At 39.0% G+C, this 27,993-nt stretch overlaps 1 protein-coding gene across 6 annotated transcripts in view; it reads right to left on the bottom strand.

The window, feature by feature from the left end:
- Window positions 1–27,993, bottom strand: part of CCDC138 (coiled-coil domain containing 138) — a 58,182-nt gene that overhangs the window by 25,535 nt on the left and 4,654 nt on the right. For 3 of the 6 annotated variants that reach the window (XM_054010667.1, XM_054010698.1, XM_054010697.1), the window contains 10 exons: window positions 26,410–26,548; window positions 23,861–23,985; window positions 22,826–23,010; window positions 21,473–21,631; window positions 18,910–19,029; window positions 15,875–15,952; window positions 15,685–15,795; window positions 13,845–13,997; window positions 12,926–13,042; window positions 10,734–10,926 (listed from right to left, as the gene is read on the bottom strand). In XM_054010667.1, coding sequence (XP_053866642.1) covers window positions 10,734–10,926; window positions 12,926–13,042; window positions 13,845–13,997; window positions 15,685–15,795; window positions 15,875–15,952; window positions 18,910–19,029; window positions 21,473–21,631; window positions 22,826–23,010; window positions 23,861–23,985; window positions 26,410–26,548 — 1,380 coding nt within the window. Of the gene's footprint in view, window positions 1–10,733; window positions 10,927–12,925; window positions 13,043–13,844; window positions 13,998–15,684; window positions 15,796–15,874; window positions 15,953–18,909; window positions 19,030–21,472; window positions 21,632–22,825; window positions 23,011–23,860; window positions 23,986–26,409; window positions 26,549–27,865; window positions 27,960–27,993 lie in introns of all 6 variants that reach the window. The other 3 variants (XM_054010678.1, XM_054010689.1, XM_054010696.1) reach the window with 2 other exon arrangements.

Below are 27,993 nucleotides of genomic sequence, written 5' to 3'. Positions count from 1 at the left end.
TTTTGTTCTTGTATTGTATTCTTGTTCCAGCAGTAATTAAATGGACAACCTGAACTTCTCTCATACCTATTAGGGCCTTTATTCAGGACAATACTTATGCACACGCAACTTTAATACACAAAGTAGTCCACTGACTTCAAAGGGATTACTTATGTGCTTGAAGTTAGTCACATGCTTTTGTATCTTACTAAATTAGGGCTGTAGATACATTAGAGGGTTTTTTCTTCTGAAATGTGGTATAATGAATAAATCTGCCTAGCTTGAGACTATGTGTTCCTCAACATTTGGGAGACATCTACTAATGTGCTCAGAGATGAAGGAGAAGAATACTGGATAAAGACAAAGATCACAACTACTCCATTCCCATTTACTTTCACGAGGATTTGCTCGGAGGAGAAGTTTAATCTTTCAGTTTATATGCTGATTACCCCTCTACAGTATATTAAAATATACAGGGACTTGAGACTCACAGTTAAATAATGAACTCATCTAAGTGCCTTAAATAACCACAGGTCCTATATTTCAGATCTCCCTATTTCAAATTCCTATTTAGGACTAAAAACACACTACTCAGTTACAGGATGAAATAATTAAATATAATGGAGCCATTCTGTAGTAAGAAAAGTTTAGTTACAGTGCCACCTCCTGGATTTACGACACTTTAGAAGAAAAAAGTAATCTTACTGAAGCTCTTGCATTATGAATAGAAGAAAATCAGTGCTTTACTTTCAATGTGTGATCAAAATTAGTATACAGTAATTTCACGAATGTGCTTTTTATTACTGCAGATCATACTTAACCATAGCATATAAACTAACAGTAAAAATCAATAATGAGAAGTTAAAAAGTTTTACCATTGTAAGTATTGGCTTTAGCTGTTTAGCTTGATTAATGACAACTTAGTATGGCAACTATTCATGTTGGGGTTTGTTTTTTAATATCAGGAGGGACCTCTTATCAATGTGATTCTCATTTTAAGAATATATTTCACATTAGTTTATTAGATAGAATAACATTCTTCTAATTATTAGAACCTGTATCTGTTTTAAAAACTTCAAAAACCAAACCTAAGACACACCTTTATCAGGAATTTTAGTCTTAAAACAAATATAGCACAAACAGTGACAGAGTAAACTTTCACATAATGTCACACTAATGTGATTCCTACCTAGTCTGGAGAGATTGCATCTGTAAATATGAAAGCACAGTTCAATCTCCAGAGTTATTTAATCCTTAGCCTCCCTGATTAGTAGTTTTGTGATGTGGACATCTGCCTACTGAGAACTGGCCTGAAATCACTAACACATTTCACGGAAGCCACTGAATAGCCACCCAATAGATCTCAGGATAGATGGTTAACAAAAGTTGACATTGGGGATGGATTTATATTGGCAGCTGAAAGGTGAAAATCTCTATAGCGCATTACCAGTTCTCCAAAATACATAGTCCCCCTGTCCCTCTATTCTCTATAACAGATGTTTTAAAATTTGGAAACATTCTACAAAACAAAGAATGGGTTTTATTTGCACAATCCACATTTAAAATCAGGAGTCAAAGAATAGGTGGTAGTACTCTCTCAAGCTCTATCAACTAATTCTTTTCTCCAGATGCTCAGATAATAATGAACACTACCTCAACGCATAGATGAAACAGAACAAGGATAAATTTAAACAATTAGCAATTTAACAGTAAATTAAATTACCCCAATGGTGTAAACCTGCAAGGGATGTCAATAGCAGAAACATGGCATACCCTCCATCTAGGGACGAATGTCCCCATAGGGGACCACAAATTCACTGAACTGGGTGTCTAAGATTCAAGTGCTCTGTCTCTCTCTCTCTTGCCCCAATACTGGATACGCTGGGAGGCTCAGGTCCCCTTGTGTGGAAGGGCAGGAGGAAGGAAGGTGTATTAATTTAGATGGAATATATAGGCCAAAAGTGTTAACATTACCCAGTGATTGTCCAACATTAAACAGTGTTAAACAAGGTTTGGGGTTTGGTGTACAGAGATCTCAGCTTGCTTAGTACCATGGCAAACACACCATTAAAAATCCTTTTAACATTTTAACAAAGATACAGAAAAAGAAAGAAAAACAATTAAAGCATTTTAAATGTAAAATATTAAATTAGGTTTTCATTATAACAACATCCCTTGTTCCCCCCTTAGCTGAAGAGAATTTTTAGGAGGAAAAATCCTCATTTGACAGTCTCTTAGATGGTATCAAAGATGGTAATACTTTCTTTTCCCCAAAAAAGACAGTTAAGTTAGTTGAGATGAGCTGGAGTGAAGCCACATGCAAAAAGCAGGGAGAAAAGAACAGCAGAGATTGAAATTCAGGTTCGGTCTCTGATATTGACTCTCACTTAGAATCTCACTACTGCAAAAACACAGTCTTATTAGCCACTCCGAGACCAACTTAAACCAGCATTGGGGTGTTTAGGGCATTGCTTTTAGTTACCTCTTTCTGGTCAGAGGCTTACAGAGCTGTAGTAATGAATACAGTCTTGGCTGGCTAAACCAGATTCCTAGTAAAGAGAAGGAAAAAGTCGAGGGATAGGAAAGGTAAGAAATAAGGTAGGGAAGGAAAAGGATGCACGGGGAATGGGGAGGTCACAAAGTCTCACATCCCATGGTGTTTGGGATTCAGCTGGAGCCAGCAGAGGTGCCAATGTCATCTGGGTCCCGCTCTCTGGCCCAGTCTGGTCAGGACATCTCTCAGGATTAGGACAAAGAAGGTCTGTGGTCCCAGGAAATGGTGGGGGTGGCAGCCATGATGGTGAAGCTCCCTCCGATAGAGACTTTCGGAGAAAAATGGGCTTTAAGGACCCTACAAACGAGTGGTGGGTGGAACAGGGTAAATTTGTAGGCCCAGTTATCACAACATGGGGTGTGTGTCCTGCCCAGAGTAGATTATCCTTTCCTTGGCTGTTGCGAGGGTTATGTTGATCCCGGACAGGATTCTCCCTTCCATGAGCAGCGGCTCCTTCTTCCTGGTCACAGAGGGCATTGTGGTGCTCCAGAGCAGCTACAGGAAGGTAGCAACCACTCTCAATACTTCCTCCTAATGATATATGCCTGGAAACTCCTCTGGCTTCCCACTTAGAGGAAAAGGACTCTGGCAATGGCTCCTCCTCCGGCTCTCTTTCAATAGTGGTGCTGCTCCCCCTGCTAACAGCTGCTTGAAAGTACAGTTACTTAACCTATAGTAATTGGTTCTTCAAGATGTGTGGTCCACAGAGATTCCACTCTTAGCACTCATGCAACCCATGCACATGAGATTGGATTCTTGTTGGCTACGAGTGTTCATTGGAGCTGTGCCCTAAGCTGCCAGAGCTCTAGTAGAATAAGCTCTCTTGTGGCTAGAAAGATCTCTTCTAACTAACTCATAAGTTCTTGTGTGGTCAGAAACCCACCTGGATAGCCTCTGAGTGGATACAGGTTGGCTCCTGACCCTGTAAACAAAAGTCATGAATAGCCTAGGTGTTCTCCTGGATGATTTTTTTCTATCTAAATAAACTGAATTCTGATACCACCTTAGGCAGGAATTTAGGGGAAAATCTAAGAGTAACCCTGTACTTCTGAAACGCTAGAGGGTGCCAGATACGAGAGCCATGAATCTCTTCTACCCTCCTAGCTGACAAAATGGCCACCAGGAAATGAATTTTCATGGACAGGTGGCAAAGGGAACAAGATGTTATGGTCTCAAAGGGGGAACCTGTCGACACTGCTTATACTATACTCGGGTTCCAAGAGTGGGCTTCTGAAAGGGGGGGGGGGAGGGGAAGAGGGAGATGAGATGAGACCCTTCAGGAAATGTATTACTGTTTGGTGGAAATAGGAGTTTAATTCACATATTGCTGCCAGATGGACTCTTATGTTGATGGAAAACCCAGATTGCTTCAGGGCTAACAAAAAGTCCAGTATTGATTAAACTGGTACTATCAGGGAGAAATTGGGTGCTGAGATGCCAAAATAGAAAAGCTCTTCCATTTAGCTCTATAAGTCAGTCTGGTTGAATGTTTCTTTATCCAGCGTAGAATGTTCTGAACCTCTGCGGATGTCATCCAGCCCACACCCAAGCCGTCAGGTGTAAAGTTTTTGGACCAGATAGAGGAGCTGACCACTGTTCTGAGAGACTGTGTCAGGCAAATGGGTAAGATGGCTATGTTGGTAGGTTTAGAAGATCTGAATACCAGAACTGCCATGTCCATGCGGGGGCTACCATGCTCATTTGCTCAATATCTTGCTTCAGTTTCCTTGAGACGCTAGGAATCTGAGGATCAATGGAAACATGAACATCAAACACACAGTCCAAAGGATGAGGAAGATGTCTATTAGTGAGCTGAGCTTGTGCTCCTCTTGGAGCAGAATGTCTGATACTTGTTGTAGTTTGCTGTGAGCAAGTCTAAATTTGGGAACCCCCATTTGAAGAAAATATTCTGTACGACTGTGTCTTTGAGAGACTACTTGTGGTTTTCAAAAGTCTCTTCTGAAATGATATCCCAGTATGTTCTGTAGGACTATTGGTGTGACAATGTAGAATGCACCACTCCTATAGATGTATGGCCTTCTGACAGAGGTAGTGATGACCTTGCTTCTCCCCTTGCCTATTGATATAGTGCACTGCTGTGGTGTGGTCTGCCAGGACCTGAATTATTGTTCCCAAAGAGTAGACCAAAAGCCTTGCATGCCAGGTGGATGGCTCTGAGCTCTAAAATATGCATGTGTGTGCGCGGACCATCATACCTGAATAGTCAAATGATCCGGATGAGATCCCTACCCAAGTAGGGGCATCTGTTATCACAATCTTTACAGGAGGGGTATGGAAAAGGGAACTAACTCTGCTGCACAGATGAAGTGGTCTCTACATGAGTTTAACAAGGAGAGGACTTTTTGCAGTTTTTGCTATCATCATGGATTCACAGAAATGTAGAGCTGGAGAGGTCATCTAGTTTAACCCCCTGTGCTGAGTCATGACCAAGTATGCCTAGACCATCCTTGACAGGTGTTTGTCTAACCTGATCTTAAACACCTCCAATGGATGAAGATTCTACAAATTTTCTTGGTAACTTAGTCCAATGCTTAACTATCTCTATAGTTAGAAAGCTTTTACTAGTATTCAACCTAAATCTCCCTTGCTGCAGATTAAGGCCATTATTTCTTGCCCTACTTTCAGTGGACATGGAGAGCAACGGATTACCGTCTTCTTTGTAACAGCCCTTAACATATCTGCAGACTTATCAGGTCCCCACTCAGTCTTATTTTCTCAAGACTAAACATGCCCATTTTGTATTTGTTCATTTGATTTTTCCTTCCTAAATGTAGTACTTTATATCTGGCTTTACTGTTGATTTAAGACCAATACTCCTATTTATCAAGGTAATTTTAATTTCTAATCCTATGCTCCAAAGTGCTTACCACTTCTTCCAGCATGGTGTTATCCACATATTTTATAAGCTCCACTTCATTATCCCAGTCATTAATGAAAATTCTGACTAGTGCCGGATGCAGGACAGATCCCTGCAGAACTTCACTGATATGTCTTCCCAATTTGATAGCAAACCATTGATAGCTACTCTGAATAGTTTTTCAATCGTTTGTGCACCAACCTTACAATACTTACAGCTAGACCACATTTCTCGAGTTTGCTTATAAGAATGTCATGTGGAACTGTGTCAAAAACCTTACTAAAATCAGGTCCACTGCTTCCCTCATCCACTAGGCCAAATACATGCACTGTCTGCTGGGTCGATACACTAATCTCCATCATCTTTGCATGGATCAAAGGTGAAGTCTGTCATGCTGTGTGACAAACACACATGACTACGTATCCTAGAAGTCTGAGACACGTTCTTGGGTGGGGCTGAAGTTGACTGATGAGGTCCAATATTGCCTGAAACCTTCTCTGTGGAAAGCTCGAGCTGTTTTGGAGTCTGAACATTACTCCTAATAACTCTATTTTCTGCTTCAAAAATCAGTGTGGATTTTGTCTCTGTTGACCTTGAGACCTAACGAGATGAAGAGTTTTAGGATTGTCTGTACTGGGTTGGTCGCCTGTTGTGGTGATCTTCCTCACATTAGCCAGACATCGAAGGTACCTGGATTCCTTTTGTTTTTAGGTGAGTTTTCACTACCAACAGATACTTGGTGAAAATCCTTGGAGCTGTACAAAAGCTAAAGGGCTGGGACTCTGTACCAGTAGTGTGATGTTCCTACCAGATATCTCAGGTATTTCCAGTGGAGATGTGAAAATAGACATCTTGTGGGTCAAGAGCCATGGACCAGTCCATAGGATCTAATGAAGGGATTAAAGAACCTAGGGTTACCATTCTGAACTTAAAACAATGGATGAAAGTGTTGAGACATCAAATATCAAGGAGGGGTCTCCAGCACCCTTTCTTCTTTGGAATTAAGGAGTGGGAGCAAAAGCCCTGGTGCCTGAACTCCAAGGACACAAGTAGGAACAATAGAAGTTGTAAAAGGGACTCCACCTCCTGCTTCAATTGTCTCTCATGAGAAGGGTCTCTGAAAAGGAATGGGAAATGGGAGAGGGGATTGAAAGGAATTGTGAGGCAAATGTGCCGCCAGATCAGGCATGCTGCAGCAACTCACCTGCAATGACTCATCCCTCCAACAGAGCCTGCAGTGATTCAGCCCTCAGGCATGCTGCAGCAACCTATCCCTGAGCAGGGCGTGGGTCACATGACCCCTAGGTACAGGTATTTCACTGACCCCGTCAGAGCTGCAAGTTAGTAGTACTGTTGCACAGACCCAGCCTGGAAACCTCCTCCTGCCTCACAGTGTAGCAGACTCCCTAGGCTTCCAGCCTGCGCTTGATGCAGTTCCTGTTCCTGTCCCAGCCTGCCCAAGCCTTACTCTAGCTCTGTTACTGACCTGCTCCAGCCCTGCATCCACCTCCTGACCCCCGGACTCACAACTAGGCTTCAACCCTTGGCCTGCACCTCGACTCCAACTACAATACTAATTTGGCTTGTCTATGGACTCTGACCTCAGCTCTGACCCATGGCCTCTCCCTACACCCCGGTTTCACCATTGCTCTTGGCCTGGCAGCCAACTTCGACCATCTCTCTTAACCACCAGCCTGACTGCCCGGAACTAGAGCCTGATAGGGACTGAAAGTGAATGGGATACCCGTTGGTCACAATCTCAAGAACCCACCAGATTGAGGTAATGCCAAAGATGTTGGGGGGGAGAGAGAGACTAGAGCAGAAAAGATCCTGTAGAAGTCCAAGCAGACTACTGACATTCGTGTCAAACCTGCTGCCCATTTGAAACACCTTACTATGGGCAGCCAAGGACAAAAGAAAGGGTAACCTCCGGTGAAGTCTCTGCCTCTTCTTCAGTGGCTCAGAAGACCTTGCTGGATGAACATCGTCTTGTGTCAAGTAGTGCTGCCTGAAACATGTTTGGTGTCATGGTTGCTTCCCTTTCTGAGTTGGGATACAAAATCCCAAGCAGCATAGGATAGTTCTGGAATCTTTTAAAGTATGGATGGCTTCATCAGTTCCCCTACTGAAGAAGTCAATTCCCTCAAAATGGGAGGTCCTAAATTGTCACCTTGCCTCCCTAGAAATACTGAATGATTGGGGAGCCATGGCAACCTTCTCATGGGTATTGCAGAGGCCACTGTTCGCACCAGTCAGACATGTTCAACAGTCTGTAGTGCTGTCCAAGCTGTCAGTTGGCTCTCTGACATAAGAGATTTAAGCTCTGCTTGGTGCTCCTATCAACAAAACTAGATTTGTCCTATTTTAAGAAATCCTACCTTGAGCGCGTGCACAGTAATATGCTAGCCTCATTTGCACTTCTGAATGAGTAGACCTTCCAGCCAAAAAGATTCAATGTTTTTGTTCCTTTTCAGTGGGGACAGATTTCAGAGGACTTTGCTGCTTTGTCCTCTCCCGTTTACAGCTTGCACAAGTAGAGAGACAGGTGCAGGATGTCAGGAAAAAAAAATATTCCAATCCTTTTGCAGGGACTTGAAGTCTTCTGTCTCTTCTCAGAACCAGGCTAAGACAGAAGCAGGCAAATGACAGATGGAAATGACAAGCTCCTGCAGGGCATCAATTATTGCCATGGTTAACCACCCTGGTATTGCAAAGCATAATATGTTCAAGAACTTGTGCTGTTTCTCTAGCATAATCTTAAGGGGAATATCGTCATGCATTTTATTAAGTCTTAGAGAACCCTGAATACACCTAGAGAGGCCAGTGTAGGTGGGATCATGGCCTCACTGGGAGGAGGAGGAAAATTCAGCCCGAACTTGATGCTCTTCCTCTAGAGAATTTTTTTTTTATGTTCTCCTCCTCTGGTCTTTTCAGCAGCTGTGGTTGGAGCAACAGAGTTGCCAAAGGGAGACCTAGCCCTGTACACAGTGGAGGAGGCAGGTTTCCTGAAACAGTGTTGAACATCTGAAGGGGGTGGTCCAGTATGGTCAGGAAATGAATTAATATGGGTAGGATTAGTGCAGTGGAGGGCACATGGGGGGGGGGGGGGGGATACCTAATTGGGTGACCCCTCTGAGATCCTGACCTCTTTCTAGCTCCTTTGAAATTCTTCCCTGGAATCTGTCTCAGATTCTCACTGAGCTATCCTGGGGGAAGATAAAAGGCAAGCGGATGATGATTCTCTGCTGTGCTCAACAGTAGAGGAGAAAAAAAGGGTTTGCCTCTTCTAGGAGAAAGGCAGTCCTATCAGGTATAACCTGTATATAGATTATGTTGGTATACGGGATACCTCTCCAGCCAAGCATGGTGGCTGTACTTCAGGGAGCTATGTACTGACCTTCCTAAGTATTTCCAGCAAAGTTGTTCTCCTATCAACACTGAGAGGTTGCTTACTACCATCTGTTGTTTTGGTGCTAAGGTAGTCGGGACCAATGTATCAGGTACTGTAGAGTTAGTCAATACTAAGAAATGGAAAACTGCTACTTCTGAGGATGTACTTAGTGCAGAGGAACTAGATATCAAGGTGCTCTGTACCATATTTGGTACCATAGGCAGCTCTGCCCTTAGATTTAGATGGTATCATATAAGCTGCCTTAGAAATTGGTATTGGAATGGGCCCTCTTGCTCTTATGACCCTTTGCCAACTGAGCCCAGGCAAGTCATAGTGACTTTTCCGCCTCTTGCTAAGTGCCAGGAAAGTTGACCTAGGCTCATCTTTGCAGTGGTGCTCCTTACTGCACATGAAAGATGTCAACGCTAACGTACCAGCAGATGAAGGAGGCCTCTACAAGGAAGCCACCCAAAATCAAGTCGCAGCTCATGGAGGTCAGAGATGGACTGACAGTGACATTGAGGATTCTCTGAAGATCTCCTTGAGTCTGAGGAGACCTGCATCGACTTCTCCAGCAGGAATAATTTCAGCCTGACCTCCATTGCTCTCTCTGTGCTTGGAGAAAGAGCAACACAAGGAACAATGTTCCAAAATGTGTCCTTCACCAAGACATATCGAGCATTGAGCGTGACCATCGTTGATGGGTATCACAGTGTCACATGAAAGACAGGTCTTAAACCTTAGTGACTTAACTTCTGCCATGATCCTAGTACTCCTGTATGTGGGTGTTGGGCTAGAAACTTACTGATTGACTATGCTAAATATAATACAGTCTTGTTTTTTAATAGACCAACAGACAAAAGAAAACAATTACTCTAACACGAATACTAAAACAATCTAAACTAGCTAAGCTAATTCTCACAGTGTGCAAGAGAAGCAGACATTGCCACGGGTTCCATCCTGCAATCATGGAGATAAAAAACTGGAAAGGGCCCACTCTGCCCTTTATGCCCTCAGATGGGGATTGTGATGCAAGGGTACTTAATGTGGAATATGTGGATGATCACTTGAAGAACTGATGCTTTCCTGCCCCAGCCTCAGGCAGTATGGTTCTGACTGGCCTTTGGCAGTGGAGAGAGGATGGGAGTAAAGCAAGATAGCAGGCAGCTAAGATAAGGGCTGCATGGTGTACGGGTGTGTACCAGCCCCAATTTCAGCACAGCTAAAAATGACCTAGCAATTTAGAACATATCTTCTGCCCCAATTCTATTTCACTATCATTTGTCCTTCAGTTAGGGAAGTCACCTACAAAATTACCACCATGCCTACTTAATAGATATGTCATCAACAAGGACAATGCAGCTCACCATCCACTCAGAGGACACGCAAATGACTACCAGAGCATGCTTGATACTACTAGCCTGAACATGAAACATGTGGTCTCCTTAAAAAGCAGTGCAAAAACAACTGCTTATTTATTTCAGCTATAAAAAATCCCCAGCTATCTGAATCAACCATAACATCCCCCAAAAAACAAAATTCAACTGTTGAACTTTGAATAAAACTTCATTTATTCCTGTATCATTTTTATCCTTTTGAATAGCTAAACATGTGAAATATACAACCACCAACATGTCTATTTTCCACTTCCCTTTTTGCTGTGGATCCACCTTGACAATGTCAATTTATATCATACTCTACATATGAACATCTTAATATAATTCAAACTATAACTTTAGAAAGCCTTCTGTTTGCTGCAGCATACTTTGTTTCTTAATAACGTAAAACTTCAAGAACATATTCCTCACTTTACAATTACAAGGGACTTCAGACACAGATACAATACAATCCATTTGATGGACTTTGTGTATTTGGTTTTTGCCCAGACAAAGGCTATTTACTAAATGCAATAAAAACATTTAAGAACTTACCTTGTGTTACTGTTTTGAGTACAATTAAAGTTGATACAAATCTCAAAGGTAAAATGGAACTCTTAAAGAAAGCTGCTATCTTTGGTTTACTTTCAGCAGATTGCTCAGAAGAGCCATGTTGGTTTCCCTTAGTTACTATGCCTTTGAATATGTCTTCACCAAGCCTCCTCATAGTCGATATCATAGTTGAATGCTGTTGTAAACATTGTATCCATTTTATAAGAGTAGTAAATGTAATCACACAACTTAAAGCAGTCTATTTTAAAATACTATATTTATAGAACTGTACATTCTGAGGGATGTTATATAAACAGGTGGCAGTAAATTAAAAATATTACAATTAAACTTAGCCAGTATTAAAACAGCATTGAGAGACAAATAAATCTAGTAAACCCAGACTGTAACAGAATCAACCTTTAAATTATCCTGTTTTGCCTAGATACTATGGGATAGCAACCTAAAAGCAGTTACTGTTCTGTTAAATCTAGTAGAATACAATATTTGCAATGTACCCATAAAGACAATTTAAAGACACAATTTAAATAAAAAAAAATTAAATTACTAAACTATCAATCTGCACTTACTCTCCCACATTGAGTGACAACATAAAATTAGTAGAGAAGGAAGCACTGAATACGAGATTAATTTCTTTACGAACATTGTAAATGATGTCAATTTCAAGATTCAGACATTCACATGTCAATTTTCTGTAACGAACCAGGCCATGTGAGATTGAAGTAAATTAGGTAATGAATGCAAAAAGAGTGATGTAGTTTAAGATCATTTATTGGTGAAAAGTAAAATTATAAATGAAAACAAAAAGAAAAAAATTGGCTGTGGGATGACATTCTATACCCAATGTTTCAGCACAATAACATTTAAAAGTGACAAGCGAATTCTCTTTTCATCCACAGCTATCAAATATATTCCCATATGGAAAATGTTCAAAATTAAAGCTAAGCTTAAAGGAGAGGATTTTCAAAGTTGCCTAAGGCAATTAGATGCTCAAGTCCTATTGAAACTCAATAGCAGTAGACACCAAAATTCTTTTAAGAGCCTTTGAAAATCCCAACCAAAAGCGGGATGGATTTTGGAAACACTAAACTACTTAATTATGGTATAGTGTTGCAATAAAATGCCTCCAAAGTTTAAGGAAATGATCACTCATGTATATAATGCTATGTTACTCTTTTGCTAGGGGACACTCTTAAAACCCTAGTAGCCTTTATAACAGTTCATATTCATTTTTTTTTCTAGGACTAACCCACTATATGTTTCTGTATTAAAGAAAATCAATATATTAAGTAATTACAATTATGTAAAATTAAATAAGGAGAATTTATGCATAATACACTGGCATATTATACAAGTGTTCACCAGCAAAGGAAAAAGTATTTTATTATTGGAGTTCATGTCACTGAATTGGAAAGGTAAAACTGGGGGGCAGAATATATTCTTCACACTGTTAATGTAATGCATCTTTAATGTGATCCAAATTAAAAAAAATACAGATGCTCATGTAAAAACAATCTGCTTTGTAACTTCAGCATCATTTATTAGAATCTAAGGCTCCAGTCCTGCAAAGATTTAGACACCTGCCTAGCTTTGCAATCAAAGAGACTACTCAGAGTATACAAGTTAGGCATGTGCATAAAATTTTGCAGGATTGGATCTTAAGGTATGACACCATTTATGCTGCTACAGTACGGTTCTGTAAGAACTTCCATTACATACTGGATGAAAACATTTACTTCAGGATTAAACAATACAAGTTTTCACTTAGGTAGCATCTTTTGTTTAACATCCATAAAAATGGGGATTTCCTTCTCTAGCTAAGAAGGATGTTGTGAAGATAAATTCAAGGTTTGTGAGGTTCTCAGATGATATTACAATGGGGGCTACATAAGCATGGATCAGATCTATAATATAAAACTAAATACAGAGTTGATAAAAACAGTTGTGACATAAAGCAGTTTTAAATTACTATCTTAATTTTTTTCCCTTTGCCTCATATCTGCAGAAATTATTTGAATTTGAATGTTGTGAAGGCTGATGGGTTTTTTAAAACTATACTCAGTACATTGAAAAGCATCTATTTATCTTATATAATAGTATCTGAGCATCTTCTGAGAATGAGCATTCTGAACATGAAATATTAAAGAATTATTCTGTAAGTAGAATACATGTTTTACCTGTTTCCCACAGTCTAGCTGCCTTATAGCCCAGTAAGTAAATTTAATTACAGGCATATGTAGTTTAGGGTTCACAAGTGGCATCCACTGGAGTTGTTCAGCAACAATAGGTAAAAGCTGGAAAAATGTACAGTGGTATAGTTTTATACAGCATCTGTCACTGAGTAAACAATTTAAATTCCTGGATGATAATGGATTGCACATGCAAATACTTATCTGGCAGATCCAGTGCATTGAATACATTTAGGACACGCACAGCAAGTACATAAAAATTACATAATTATAGGTTAATAGCATGTAACTCAGATTATTATTTTTAAAAAGGCTGACTTCTCAAATTGACTCAAAATGGGGCATAAATTCCTGTTTTTCTCAAAAAGTATGCGCCCAATCCATGTGAAATTTCACACAGGGTTAGGATTTATGCCCTATGAATTCTCCGTGTAGTTTGTTTGATTTCTCTTTGTAAAATGCACTGACACCTTAACTCTGCCTCCAAAGGAAAAAAATGGTTACTGATCTCTATGGTAAATGTTGTTCGTCAAGATGTATTGTGCACATATACATTCCACTGTATGTGTGCATGTGCACCCAGTGCACTTGAATCAAAGACTTTTGCCAGCAGTACTTGGACGTCTTTGTGCATGCAGCTGAGTGTATAAAAGGCGGAGTCATCCTGATTCCCTCTCAGCTCCTTTGCAGCAGAAAAACAATGACACTTCCAAATTACAATAAAGGAAGGCCTGTATTTTTGGAGCTATAAGTGTCAAAACGCTCACTAAATATTACTGTCTGAATGAATACTGAACTGTTAACTATGCACAATTATTTCTGTTTTGAGAATAGTATTCAAACTATATAAATAAAACTGGCACACACTAGCCACAAGGTTTAAAAAACCCAATCCAAACCCGTTTACCTTTGCACACTTTTCTTGTGTGTAATTTTTGTGGGAGTACGTTTGTGTTTGATTGTCTCTTCCTTCTTCCTCTATTTTCGTTTTGAGGAATTGATCTGAGATCCAATCCATAAGAACAGTTAAAAGCTCATAAACATGTGAATTAAGTGGTACCTGTAACAACCATAACATTAAATAAGATTATGAAGCTTTTCCAAAACATATGGTATAGTATTAGAGCCACTCAAAGAAAACAGATTGGTATGTCAGAATATGAAAACAGTTTTAACATTATATGTACACCTCTAACTCAATATAACTCTGTCCTCGGGAGCCAAAAAAATCTTACTGCGTTATAGGTGAAACCGTGTTATATCGAACTTGCTTTGATCTACCAGAGTGCGCAGCCCTGCCACCCCGGAGCACTGCTTTACCGCATTATATCCAAATTTGTGTTATATTGGGTCGCGTTATATCGGGGTAGAGGTATATTTGGAGTAGGATGTCGGAATGCCTGAGAAAAATTAGGAGTTTAGACCATTATTTGTGGTGATTATTGGTTGGCAGAAAACATACAGGTACGAAATTTATATAAAGTCCTAGAAAAACATCTTCTAGAAAAACCCAAAGAATGAGTCCGTTTTATCAAGTTTGGTCGTAAGAATGTGAGAACGTGAAAGACAACTGCATAGTTCACAGGTATTATCAACATGTGGTAATTTTTATGTGGGAAATGTTAGATGCACTAAACAATTCATGTCACTGTCTTGTATGTAGCCCACTGCTTTTAAAATTTACCTCATTAACTACAACTGAATAATGTTCATTCCAATAATGAATAAATTAAAAGAATTAAGAACAAGACTTCAGAAGAACAACCCTGCCCCCACATCTCCTAATTTGCCTTCTCCAATACATTAACTAAGAATCCCAAAGTGGACCAAATTTTTTTAGGCTTGTCAGAAAAAAAAAAAAAAAAAAAAAGCAGATGCATTCAAGGAAGTTTCTAGGGTAAGCCCTCAGAGGGAAAAATCTAGTTCCCTTAAAGCAAAGAGAAAGTTGTGTATAATATTTCAAACAATATTCCAAGTAATTTTATTGTTAGATGTCATAATTACCAGAAGGGATATAATGGTAGAAAACTGACAGAAGGCACACTATTAAATAGGACAAAACTGCAATAAGAAATATTATTTACAAAAGCAAAAGAGAATGCTTCAAGACAGAAGGAAGGAAGGAAGGTGACCATATTGCAATCATGTATGAAACATGTCAGCATTTACTCAGTTTTTGCCTCACTAGAGGCTTTTTCTACTATAAGCACTAAAAGCATAATTACCTACGGCTTACAAGCTAATCTTCCTATATCTGACATCACTTACCAGTTTTTCTTTTCAGTTAACTATAGAAAGCTATACATAGAGATATTATTTACATTGTGGAGTAATCAAAATGTGCTAAGAACTTTCCAAACAGTGGAAGAAACAGACATACAATTTAAAAAGATGGACAGATTAAAAGAGGGGTGATGAGATGCAACATAAAAGCAAAGTGATCAGGATGACAATAAGTGCACTTCTTTTTAGTGACATATTCAAATGTAATTCTTTTTCCAGTTAAACACACTAAATTTTCCCCAATGCAATCCCACTGCTTACAATTCCACTGTTCTTATTCCCTGAACACTTTAAGCCCTTTCCTAGTATAACTGAGTAGTTCACTCATAAATAAATGACATGAGTAAATGACTTCACTAGTTTCCTGAAGGCATAGGAAAAGTGGGTCTTCTAGAAAGATATTCCAATATCTAATATTCTTTAATTAAGACAGAAGTTTCCTTTCCTCCTTGCTTATGCCTTACCTTACAAATTTTTGATGTTGCTGCCATTTTTTCCTGCTTCACAGATTTAATTTCTTGCATTGCTTGAGAAACATCTTTAGATTTCTGTATTGTTAAAAATTCATGCTTCCTCTGCAACAGGATATATTAAATAAATTAGATTTGACTTATTTCTTACAAGGGAAGAAGTAATAAGGAAAATAAGTCTCACTTGTAAATTCTCTAAACGTGCTTGTACTTTTCTTGCTTGAACTTCCATCTTCTTGTTCTGCTCACTTACATCACTTAACTAAAAGAATTGGAAAATATGTTTAAAATATTTGTGGATTCAAAACAGGTTTAAACTCATTCTTTACTTCATATAAAGGTTGTTCAAAAATCATTAGTTATAGGCAGCTAGATTTATTAAAGTGCAAGTTTATCTGCTCGTCGTGTGAACAAAGCAATGATCATTCACCTCTTTATAAAGAGAGTCAGCTAGTAAGAGCTCTGCTAACTGTTCAGCGTAATGTATAATAAGCTATGTCCTGTGAATTGAAAATTCAACTTGCAAGCCAAACACTGGGCTCACATTACATACAGACACACCCAAATTCAGAAACCACACCTTTAAGAGTGAGATTTTCTGAAGAAGACATATACAATTAATTTGAAATTATCTGTGTGCATAGCTCTATGCATTATATTAATGAGTGTACAGTGACAGTTATAGGTATCTTTACGGCTTCAGAGCACTATCTGCATAACTAATTTCTCTAGAGCAGTCTCTCTGGACAAGCGTCTATATGGTGGAATAAAGTCAGACTGCAGTGACTATGTAGAATTACAGAAGTGTACACTACACACAAACTTACACTGGTGCTCTGAAATGCAACTGAGAATTCCATTTTCAGATGCTTGACTGGTTGGTTCTTGCTCATGCTCAGAGTCTAACTGATCACCATATGTGGAGTCTGGAAGGCATTTTCCCCTCATACCAGACCGGCAGAGAGCTTGGGGTTTTTTGCCTTCCTCTGCAGCATGGAGCACAAATCACTTGCTAGGATCCTCAGGGTCTCTCTCATTTAATCAATCCCCTGCTATGGCAGGGACTTCAGGCATGGTCTCACATTGATCCCTCCTGTTCTCTATCTAAGGGCTTGGCTACACTTGTGAGTTACAGCGCAATAAAGGAGCCCCGGGCACACTAGCTCACTACCCATCCAGACTGGCAAGGCACGTAGAGCGCTCTGACTCCGCGGCTACAACGCTGCTGGTACTCCACCTCGGCAAGTGGAATAACGTTTGCTGCGCCCCCGCTGGAGCGCCGCGGCACCAGTGTGAACAGGGTGTTGCATTACTGCGCTCTGATCAGCCTCTGGAAACGTCCCATAATCCCCTTAAGTCAAGTGGCATTCTTGTCTGTTTTGAATCACAGCAGGAATGCGGATATGCCCTTTGAAAGCTCTGTTTCTGACAGCCAACTGCTTATCTGCCCCAAGACAAAGCAATCATTAGCGTGGAATGCTGTGAGTGAGAGAGAGGTGGGGGCGGGGGAGATAGGGGGTCTGCTGCTATCTGAACTTACAAGACAGCATGCTAACATGATCTCAGCCCCCCCAAAAACCCACTCTCTGCCCCCACATACACACAACACACTCCACCCCACCCCACTCCCCCATTTGAAAAGCACGTTGCAGTCACTTGCATGCTGGGATAGCTGCCCATAATGCACCGCTCCCAATGCCGCTGCAAATGCCATAAATGTGGCCATGCCAGTGCACTTGAAGCTGTCAGTGTGGACAGACTGCATCGCTTTCCCTACTGCGCTCTATGAAGGCTGGTTTAACTCAGAGCGCTCTACATCTGCAAGTGTAGCCATGCCCTAAGACACACAACAGTTTAGTCTTCTGAGGGCAGTAATATTTTTGTTAATTCTGGTTTTTGGGTTTAGCTAGCAGTCGCTAGGGTGTTTTAGTGGCCTGTGATATACAGGAGATAGACTAGATGATCTGGTAGTCCCTTCTGGCCTTAAACTTTAAAAATTTGACTAACATTTTGTCAACTGCCTTAACTTTTTCTCACCACACTGGCATAAAGGAGAAGGACATCACAAAAATGCTATTTTACCTTTTCACCTTTTCATGACTGATTATGGAGCATATGTACTCTCGCTTTCCCTCCCCAGAGGCTGAAATAATTCACTATAAATCATTCGTAGCAAAGCCAGCCTGAGGTAACTAATTGAATCTCCCACTTGGTAACTATCACTGCCTCTATCATTTTGTATTTCAGGATAAACTGAACCTAAATTCTGCAGCAAGGTCACTAGATTTTTCTTCAGCACACCGGTACAACAAATTGAAAATTGTGCATCATCTCCAATTAAACTTTACAAAAATGATTTAACTGAATCTGAAAATGAGCAATATAAATCAGTATGGTACCCCTTGGGTTATTTAATTTTATCCTGCCCCCACATTTTGAATATGCCACAGATTTTTGTACTGCAAACATATACAACTGCATTGCAGAAGCTGTCCTAAGGAAAAACAAAGGATTTGGCAGTTGGGAAGGAAACAGATTTTTAGCACCTGATGAGCATGAGAGGTAGTTTAAGATTATGGGGTAAACATGTTACTGGAAGATCCACAGTGAAATATAGTTTAGAGATGACAATTATAACAACATTTTAGGCTTGAAAATTAACAGCTCAGTGAGATGAACAGAACATTTGACACTATTCTGAATAGTTGTTTCCGGTTGTCTTTCTGGGTCTAAAGACAACACTATTATTGTTTACACTTGGCTTATATTTTCAAAGTTATATTTACAATTATATATTGTATTTAAAAGCTTAAATTCAGTAGCACAATTCAGCAGCAAAGAATAGATTCCACAACATTATGGAATACACAAAGATTTGCCCATGCTATTAACTAGATCAGGGCTGCATTCTGAATTTTAGAAGGCTATCTATCCTTGCCGTCTCAACTTCCTTGGCAGGATATTGAAATGTTTCTTTTCTTATGAGTGACCTGTTGCTGGCTATTTAGAAGAGTAATTCAAACTTTACCAGTATTTGAGATTATAAAAAAAAAAAAAAGACACCAACCAGTTAAAAGAAAAACCAAGTTGTAGGAAAGGAACAAGAGTCATTTCTTGTTTAACAGGACTGCAAATACAATCAGTCAACTTGCCAAAAATAATTTAAATTGATTTTAATATTTACAATTTTTCTTGAATAGGTATGAAAATGGATCTTGCCTGTTTTTTTAAAGAGTCATTCATTTCCTTCAAGGTGTCAAATGATGATTTGAGCCTCTTGCTTTCTTTAGTCTTCTCTCTCAAGGTTTCTGACAGCTGTTTAACTTCTGCCTCGTGTTGCTATAGAAAAATATGATTAATGATATACCAACTAGAAACAACTTCTGCAATCAGTATATTAAAACACAAGGTCTAATTTTCAGAGTGTCAGGTGTGCAATTTTGCATGCCCAAGTGTGCCTGCACTTTTTGCCCATGATCTTTTGAAAATCAAGACTGTGACAAATGTGAGTAGGAGAGAGAAGGGAAAATTTGCCTTAATCTGAGAATTACCATCTTTTGTACTAGTCTTCAAATAGCATTCAAGTGTTTGGTAAAATTTGAGTAAGTGTCTACTAAATTTTTCTAGCCCTGCTTTCATGCTCCTATAAAGCCAAGCTGAAAAATGTGTCTTACAAGCATCTTAAAAGCTAAAATCTCTGAATGTAACCTATAGGCATAGAAAACAAACACGAGCGCCAAAAGCCTTTAGCAGGAATGTTCTGGCATACCCTCAGAAGTTCAATCCTGGAGACAGTATAAAAAAAAAGAATTCCAACTGATCATAACAGCAAAGAGCTAGTCTCAAAAAATATAACTCACCTTCTTAACTGAAAAGGAACCAGTTGCCTGCAAGACACTGTTAAGTAGAGTAGCCATGCTGGCAGGGAACCATAGAACTTCAAAGAAAATCATGAACTTCTCCAAGCTACTATGTTTTACAGGTTGGCTAGACCATATAACATACTAAGAAAATTTACTAGGAGGTTTTAGTTTTGTGACATGCCTGCCAGAACTTCTCAGGAAACCAGACTTCAAAAGAGAAATGCTAAATCCTTAAAAATATTTCCTCCTTCTTGGCTCTACAGCACTTCAGAGGCAGTCAAAAAAGCTGTGGAAATGCTGAATTTTAGAGTTTTGTTGTTTTTTTTAAAAAAAATGTATTTCAAAAGATAGATCAAGAGCTTATTAAATCACTGCTGAAAGTATATCTGGGTTCAGGGGGACAGGAAAAAGTTTAAGAGTCCAGGAATCTTAGGAAAGTAGTTTAAAAATAAGTTTAAACAACATAAATTATTTTTCCTGACTATTTTCTCTCATCCTTACACTGCAAAATTATTTTTATAGTAAAAAGATATATTGCATATAATAATAAACAAAAGAAGTCATACTAAAAATTACTGCAGGAAATGAATTTTAAATGGCATATTTTAAAATAAAATAGCATTAAAACACTCCAGACTGTTGTTTCATGCTTCATTAATACATGTCTCAAATGGCTGAAGATATATTACCTCGCTACCTTCAGCTTTCTGTCTCACAATCAATGTTCTCATCTCTTTTCCTTAAATACAGAATTACTACCTAAGGTTAAGTTTAAACTGTTTGAGAGCAGTTTTTCCTAATTCCATTCCATCCTGCTCTTACCCTATCCCATTCCTCATTAGAAGGCTTCATCCAAAGCCCATTGAAGCCATTGAAAAGACTCTAGTGGACTTCAATGAGCTTTGGATCAGGCTCTCAGGGCACATCTTCACTACCCGCCGAATAGGCGGGTAGCAATCGATCTACTGAGGATCGACTTATTGCGTCTAGTCGAGACACGATAAAATCAATCCCCGATGGCTCTTCCGTCGACTCCGGAAATCCACCGCGGCAAGAGGTGGAAGTGGAGTCGACGGCGGCGCGGCAGCGGTTGACTCGCCGCCGTCCTCACAGCCAGGTAAGTCGACCTAAAAAACGCCACTTCAGCTACGCTATTCACGTAGCTGAAGTTGCATATCTTAGGTCGACCCCCCCGTAGGGTAGACCTAGCCTCAGTCTCTTTCTTCATTCACTTATTATTACAGCTGGTCAGGGGACAATTCTGTTTTGAAGAAACTTTCAAGGTTTCAAAATTTCAGAGCAGAGTTTTTCATCCCAGATCTCTCTGAAACAGGCAGAGCAGGAACTCGAACCTAGGTCTCCCATAACTCAGGCCACAGAGCGTGTGTCTCTTTCTTTCTCCCCTCACCCTAGACCCCCAACCTTCTGACGTTTTTGTCAAAATCAATATAGCGCCACAAAATATTTCGGCTTCGGTGAATCATATTAACAAAATTTCATTTAGTTGAAAATGTTCTGACCAACTATTTCCTAATGTATCACAAAATTTTAGACGAGTTATCTCCAACCATTCTTTCTGATATACAGAACAAAGTCACACACATGGTTACATTTAATTATTCTTTTAGAAATGGATAATATTGTTCTCCAAATTATAACAGCAAAAGGCAACCCTTGAACCAGACTGTTAGTTGCTTTCTCAGAAAGATGAGTTTACTAATAACCAAAATACATAGCAATATTACTTTACCCTTGTATATCAACGTTTCATCTGAGGATCTCAAAGCTCTTTACAAAAATGAGAATTACCTCCATTGTGACATCCAGGTGACGAAATTGAGGGACTGAAGAAATAAGTGAAATGGCTTGCCCCAGATAACGCTTGCCCAAGAAAATAATTCTAATACAAATTACTGTACCTCCTTTATAATTTGAAATTTTGCATGAACTTCCTCTTCCACACCTCTTATCTTAGTCAAAGCAGCTTCATGTTTGAAAAGCAATGCTTCTCTTTCAGCTAAAAAATGTTCTCGTTTCTGAAGTTGCAGAGCATACTCCTGCTGTGCTGAATTTTCTTGCTGTGTCAGAAAAAAAGGAGAATTTTAAAAAGGTATAAAAATGAAAGTATTATAACTTATATTTAAATACAGTCATTTTATCAGGGATACTTTCAGTTTTATGGAAATGTATATAACAGATCGCATGTATGGTTCACTGAGTATAAGCACCACCTTGGTGTACTGGGACACAATGCTGAAAGCAGACTACTTTCAGCACCTCAACACAGTGATCCAACTGACTCCCATCAGGGATGGGATTGTTTGGCCTCTGAAAATCAGGCCACTTCTACTTAGGTAACCAGGGTTCAGAACTGGGGTAGGCAACCTATGACACGCGTGCCAAAGGCGGCATGCGAGCTAATTTTCAGTGGCACTCACACTGCCTGGGTCCTGGCCACCGGTCCGGGAGCATGGGGGGAGAGAAGGTGGCTCTACATTTTAATTTAATTTTAAATGACCCTTTTTAAACATTTTAAAAACCTTATTTACATACAATAATAGTTTAGCTATATATTATAGACTTATAGAAAGAGGTCTTCTAAAAACGTTAAAATGTATTACTGGCACGTGACACCTTAAATTAGAGTGAATAAATCAGTGTTTCTCAAACTGGGGTCGCCGCTTGCATAGGGAAAGCCCCTGGCGGGCCGGGCCGGTTTTTTTTACCTGCCCCGTCCGATCGCGGCTCCCACTGGCCGTGGTTCGCCGCTGCAGGCAATGGGAGCTGCTGGAAGCGGCGGCCAGTAAGTCCCTCGGCCTGCGCCACTTCCAGCAGCCCCCATTGCCTGCAGCGGCGAACCGCGGCCAGTGGGAGCCGCGATCGGCCGGACCTGCGGATGGGGCAGGTAAACAAACCGGCCCGGCCCGCCAGGGGCTTTCCCTACGCAAGCGGCGACCCCAGTTTGAGAAACACTGGAATAAATGAAGACTCGGCACACCACTTCTGAAAGGTTGCCAACCCCTGGTTTAGAAACTTGACTTTAGGCACCTAGATCTGAAATTTTTGGTTAATACTAGTTATTGTAATACATTGCCTTTTATCTGAAGATTTCAAGCCCCCTCCTTTATCCATAAGAGAGCACTGCCTCATTAGACAAGTTGTTAAAGCCTCTTGCAATACAACAGCTTACATTATGCTGTAGAATGATACGAAGAGCAGCTTTAAAAAAAAAAAAATACTCTAAATATTCTAAAGTCATTTCCAGTTCCTACCTGCAGTTTCTGATGTATGACATATAGCTCATCATAAATCTGGTTGATGTGAGATGGTATTAATCTTTGACCACTCAATACCTGAGTTTCAGGCTTGCTCACGATCTTCCTAACCAGACCACTACTGATATCATGGTCACTACATGTTACTGTGTTTGCAGCCAAATTGGATGGTAGGGTGACATCTAAGAAATGAAAAGAACACGTTTTATAAAAATTATTCTTGCAGTTTAGATTAATAAATCAGATGACCAGTTATTGTTACATAAAAGTAGAAACACGTTAGGCTTTTGTGATTAAATAGCAGTATACCAGGTACTAAAGTGAAAAGTTAGTCTGAGTATCTCCTGAGATACTATGAGTATTTGTTCAAAACCTTTATCATCTATTTCCTGTGATTCATTTTGGACTATTATTATTATTAGTTTTCTGATCAGTGCAGTTTAATACATAAATTATATCCTAAGCCTACACGCAGAAGTCCAACAGACATCACTAGAAGATCTGTGCGCAGACTGAAAGCAAAATATAGCTATTAAGCAGTAACTATTTCTCAGTGTTTTGACTGGTTCTTTTGGTGATGGTGGGAGAACATGAAGGAACATTATGAGAGATGTTTTTATGTGGAAGTCAAATAATGTCTTGGAACAGTGCTATTTAATCAGACCACCTATTCTTAACATTGAAAATGTTTCATTTTATAAACTGAAAATACTGTGTTAATAATGGCTGGCTTTTTCTTTTTCTCTATTTCTTGATCCATAACATACAATAATCAGAACTGCATTGCCTGAGTCTTAAAAAGGCCAATCTTTTAGAAAAGAATTTGTCTTGTTTATATATAATACAATTATGACTAGATCTACTAAAACATTACATCTCAAAACTAAAATATAGTTTACTCACTCAATTAATTTTATTAATTGGATTATGAAAAAGATTCAGTTGAAACCTGAATAAAGGTTTTATTTTTCATACATATAAGTCAAAAGTTATGTGATAAATTGAAGGTGAATTTAATATTTTTCTGATTACCTGTTTCTGTATATGTGTACGTGACTGTATTTGGAATTGCATCAGTTGCAGAGACATTTACAATGACCTCTTCCTCTAGTTCTAGCTGACTTGAATCATAGAGCGAATCCAGCTCATCATCAAAGCTAAAAAATACAAATGGATGTCATGAATCTGAAATTATTCAGTGCCATTCTAAAATGTTATGCATGTAAAGAAGATTTGCATATTAATACAACTGTTTCTCATTCCAGCATATTTACATTTGACTGAATGCAAAGAGACAACACTAAGTAATTTGAAAAGCACTTTGAGATCCCTTCAGAATGAAAAGCACTCATAAAATAAGATATTAACTACAGTCAAACAATGAAATTGATGACTTCGCAAAACCCGTGGAACAAGTAAGCGATCTAATTTTCATAAATTACATGCATGCAACAACTAAACCACTTTTATAACAGATCAAAGCACAACTTTTTTTCTTCCAAACAGGATATCCAGAGAAGAAAATAAAAGGTGCGATGTATGTTCTCTTTCAGGTTGGTGCATTGGAGCATTAAGATTATCTCTCTGGAGTCTTCTAAATAGATTTAAGACTATCTTGTCAACTCTGGCTGTCTCCCTTTCTCCTCACTTGTTTAGTCCCTTATACGTCTTAATCCCTGCATCCCACAAGCTGAGCCCTGTACATATAGTTATCTCAAGTAAGTGGATGAACTGCCCTACCCAAAATCAGTGTTCACATTTAAGGCTGCCGATTAATTGCAATTAACTCACGCGATTAACTCAAAAAATTTAATCGCTATTAAAAAATTTAATCGTGATGAATTGCACTGTTAAACAATAGAATACCAATTGAAATTTACTAAATATTTTTGGATTTTTTTTTCTAAATTTTCAAATATATTGATTTCTATTACAACATAGAATACAAAGTGTACAGTGCTCACTTTCTATTATTTTTTATTACAAATATTTACACTGTAAAAATTATAAACAAAAGAAATAGTATTTTTCAGTTCACCTCACACAAGTGCTGTAGTGCAATCTCTTTATCCTGGAAGTGTAACTTACAAATGTAGATTTTTTTTTGTTACATAACTGCACTCAGAAACAAAACAATGTAAAACTTTAGTGCCTTCAAGTCTGCTCAGTCCTACTTCTTGTTCAGCCAATTGCTAAAACAAACAAGTTTGTTTACATTTATGGGAAATACTGCTGCCTACTTCTTATTTATAATGTCACCTGAAAGTGAGAACAGGCATTCGCATGGCACTTTTGTAGCCGGTGTTGCAAGGTATTTACGTGCCAGATATGCTAAACATTTGAATGCCCCTTCATGCTTTGGCCACCATTCCAGAGAACATGCTTCCATGCTGACGATGCTCATTAAAAAATAATGCGTTAATTACATTTGTGACTGAACTCCTTGGGGGAGAACTATATGCCTTTGGCTCTTTTTTATCCAGATTCTGCCATATATTTCATGTTATAGCAGTCTCAGATGATGACCCAGCACATGTTCATTTTAAGAACACTTTATCTACAGATTTGACAAAACGCAAAGAAGGTACCAATGTGAGATTTTTAAAAATAGTATTGGCACTAGACCCAAGGTTTAAGAATCTGAAGTGCCGTCCAAAAATCTGAAAGGGACAAGGTATGAGCATACTTTCAGAAGTCTTAAACAAGCAACACTCAAATGCGGAAACTACAGAACCCAAACCACCAAAAAAAAAAAAAATAATAATAATAATAATAATAAATCAACCTTCTGACTCAGATGATGAAAATGAACATGCGTTGGTCCACACTGCTTTGGATTGTTATTGAGCAGAACACATCATCAGCAAGGACGCATGTCCTCTGGAATGGTGGTTGAAACATCAAGGGACATGTGAATCTTTAGTGTATCTGGCACGTAAATATCGTGCCATGCGAATGCCGGTTCTCACTTTCAGCTGACTGGCTGAAGTAGGACTGAGTGGACTTGTAGGCTCTAAAGTTTTACATTGTTTTATTTTGAATGCAGTTACATTTTGTATACAATTCTAGATTTGTAAGTTCAACTTTCATGATAAAGAAAATCATGCACTACAGTACTGTATTAGGTGAATTGAAAAATACTTTTTTTTTTTAATTGAAAAATGTTAGTGCTAATATTTGTAATACAAAATAAATAATAAGTAAGCACTGTATTTTGTATTCTTGTTGTAATTGAAATCAATATATTTGAAAATGTAGAAAACATCCAAAAATATTTTTTAAAATGTTATTCTATTATTGTTTAACACCACGATTATTTTTTTAATCGCTTGACAGCCCTATTCACATTATTACATTAGTCAGACAGAAGCTGATCCTTACTGACCACGAAAGTATGAGTATACAAAAACTGTGAAAGCTATGCCTTGCACATGGCAACCTGCTACTGGATCCGTCTGAAAATCCTACATAATGTATTAAGGGTTAACTCATGATTTGTTTAGATTTTGGGTTTAAGGGGAGGATGGGAGGAAGAAAAAGGGGTCTATGGACATATGAGGGAATGAGGGTTCATCTCTTACCAATCCAAGTTTTTGAAACTCTTGAACAAGTCACTAAGAGGTTTGCTATAGTGCTTTCTTCCATTGTGGGTCCTTTTTGATTGTGAAAAATTTATGGACAAAGGCATAATTGTATTATCTGATGAACTGTCCAAGTTACCTATAAAATAATTCAAATATTAAATATTTCATTTTGCAGTTGAAAAGCACACATTAAAAAAATCCAGAATGATTTAATTAATATATTTTGTACTCTGTAAGGGTTATTGCTTAAGAGAACAAAACTCAGAATCAGAACATATTAGAAGGAGCTCTGACAAGTTAGGAATTAAATTTAGAGAAATACAAAATACTAGCTAAATTGTATTTTAATAATAATTTAAAACTGAAAAGTTTTATAGATGACTAAAAAAATTAAGTCCTAAAAAAGTCCTAACAAAATTAAACCTGAAGAACAGTTCTATGTAAGCTCAAAAGTTTGTCTCTCTCACCAACAAAAGTTGTTCCAATAGAAGATATTACCTTACCACCTTGCATTTCTAAAACCATTAAGTCAATTTTAAAGAACATTCAAACTTATTACATTTTTGAGAATCTTTTTAAAAGCTTAGTTCTGTTACTAAAAACATTTTAGAAACCTCAACTTTGTTTTCAAGTCACATCTGTCTTCCTGAAGTTTTACAATTTGCATGCATATGTTAATTGCTATGCAAATTTGAAGTTTGAACAACATAGCCTGTTACTTGCTTATCATGAGCATCAGCATGGGAACATGCATTTCTCTGGAACCCCACCTGCATTAAGTTCATATCTGTACATTTAAAAAGTGAATGTATATAAAAGTCTTAGATTATATAACCTAAAACTTTTTAAAAGATTTTAAGTTTCCTGTTTTAATTTTATTTTTTATAATTTGCGTCATGCGATGTTTAACTGCGTCCCCTCCAGTTAGCAATCCTAGGCACCTGCATGTACTGTACACGCAAGGCCAACCTTAGGGAAACTGGTGCCCTAGAGGAACTTGTATTTTGGCACTCTGGCCCCCATGGGTGTCCCCCCCCATTGTCCCTGTCCCCCGTGGGTGCCCCCTTGTAACCCAGCCCCTAACACCTGCAATCCCTCCTGCACCCACATGGGGAAGCTGCCACACGGAGCGTCCTTGACCACCGGGCACCCTGGGCGGCTGCCCGGGTGATCCACCCCTAAGGACAGCCCTGTGCACATGGCTATAAAAGCAACATATTGCCACATAGGGAGCTACCCAATACCACCCACCTCAAAGAATTTCCCACAAACCGACCCCCTCTCAACAAGACACTTACTCCATCCCACGCAATCCAACTGATGGCAGCCAGTTCTCATATATGTGCCAATGATAACCAAATGCTTCTCTCTGCCACATCCCAATAGCAGCCAATCCTCACCTTCTCAAACATATAGAATAAGATGGTCATACATATACTAGAACCTTACTTACCGTGAGTGGGGTGTGCATGTAGCTGATTTTCATTCTATGGATGAAAGTAAGGGTACGTCTCCACTAGCCATGTTACAACACGGCCGCAGCAGCACTGTGACGTGGGCAGTGTAGACACGCGTTATCGC

Source organism: Malaclemys terrapin, chromosome 1 (genome assembly GCF_027887155.1).
Source record: "Malaclemys terrapin pileata isolate rMalTer1 chromosome 1, rMalTer1.hap1, whole genome shotgun sequence".
NCBI lineage: Eukaryota > Metazoa > Chordata > Testudines > Emydidae > Malaclemys > Malaclemys terrapin.
This window is presented reverse-complemented; position numbering and strand designations above follow the sequence as displayed.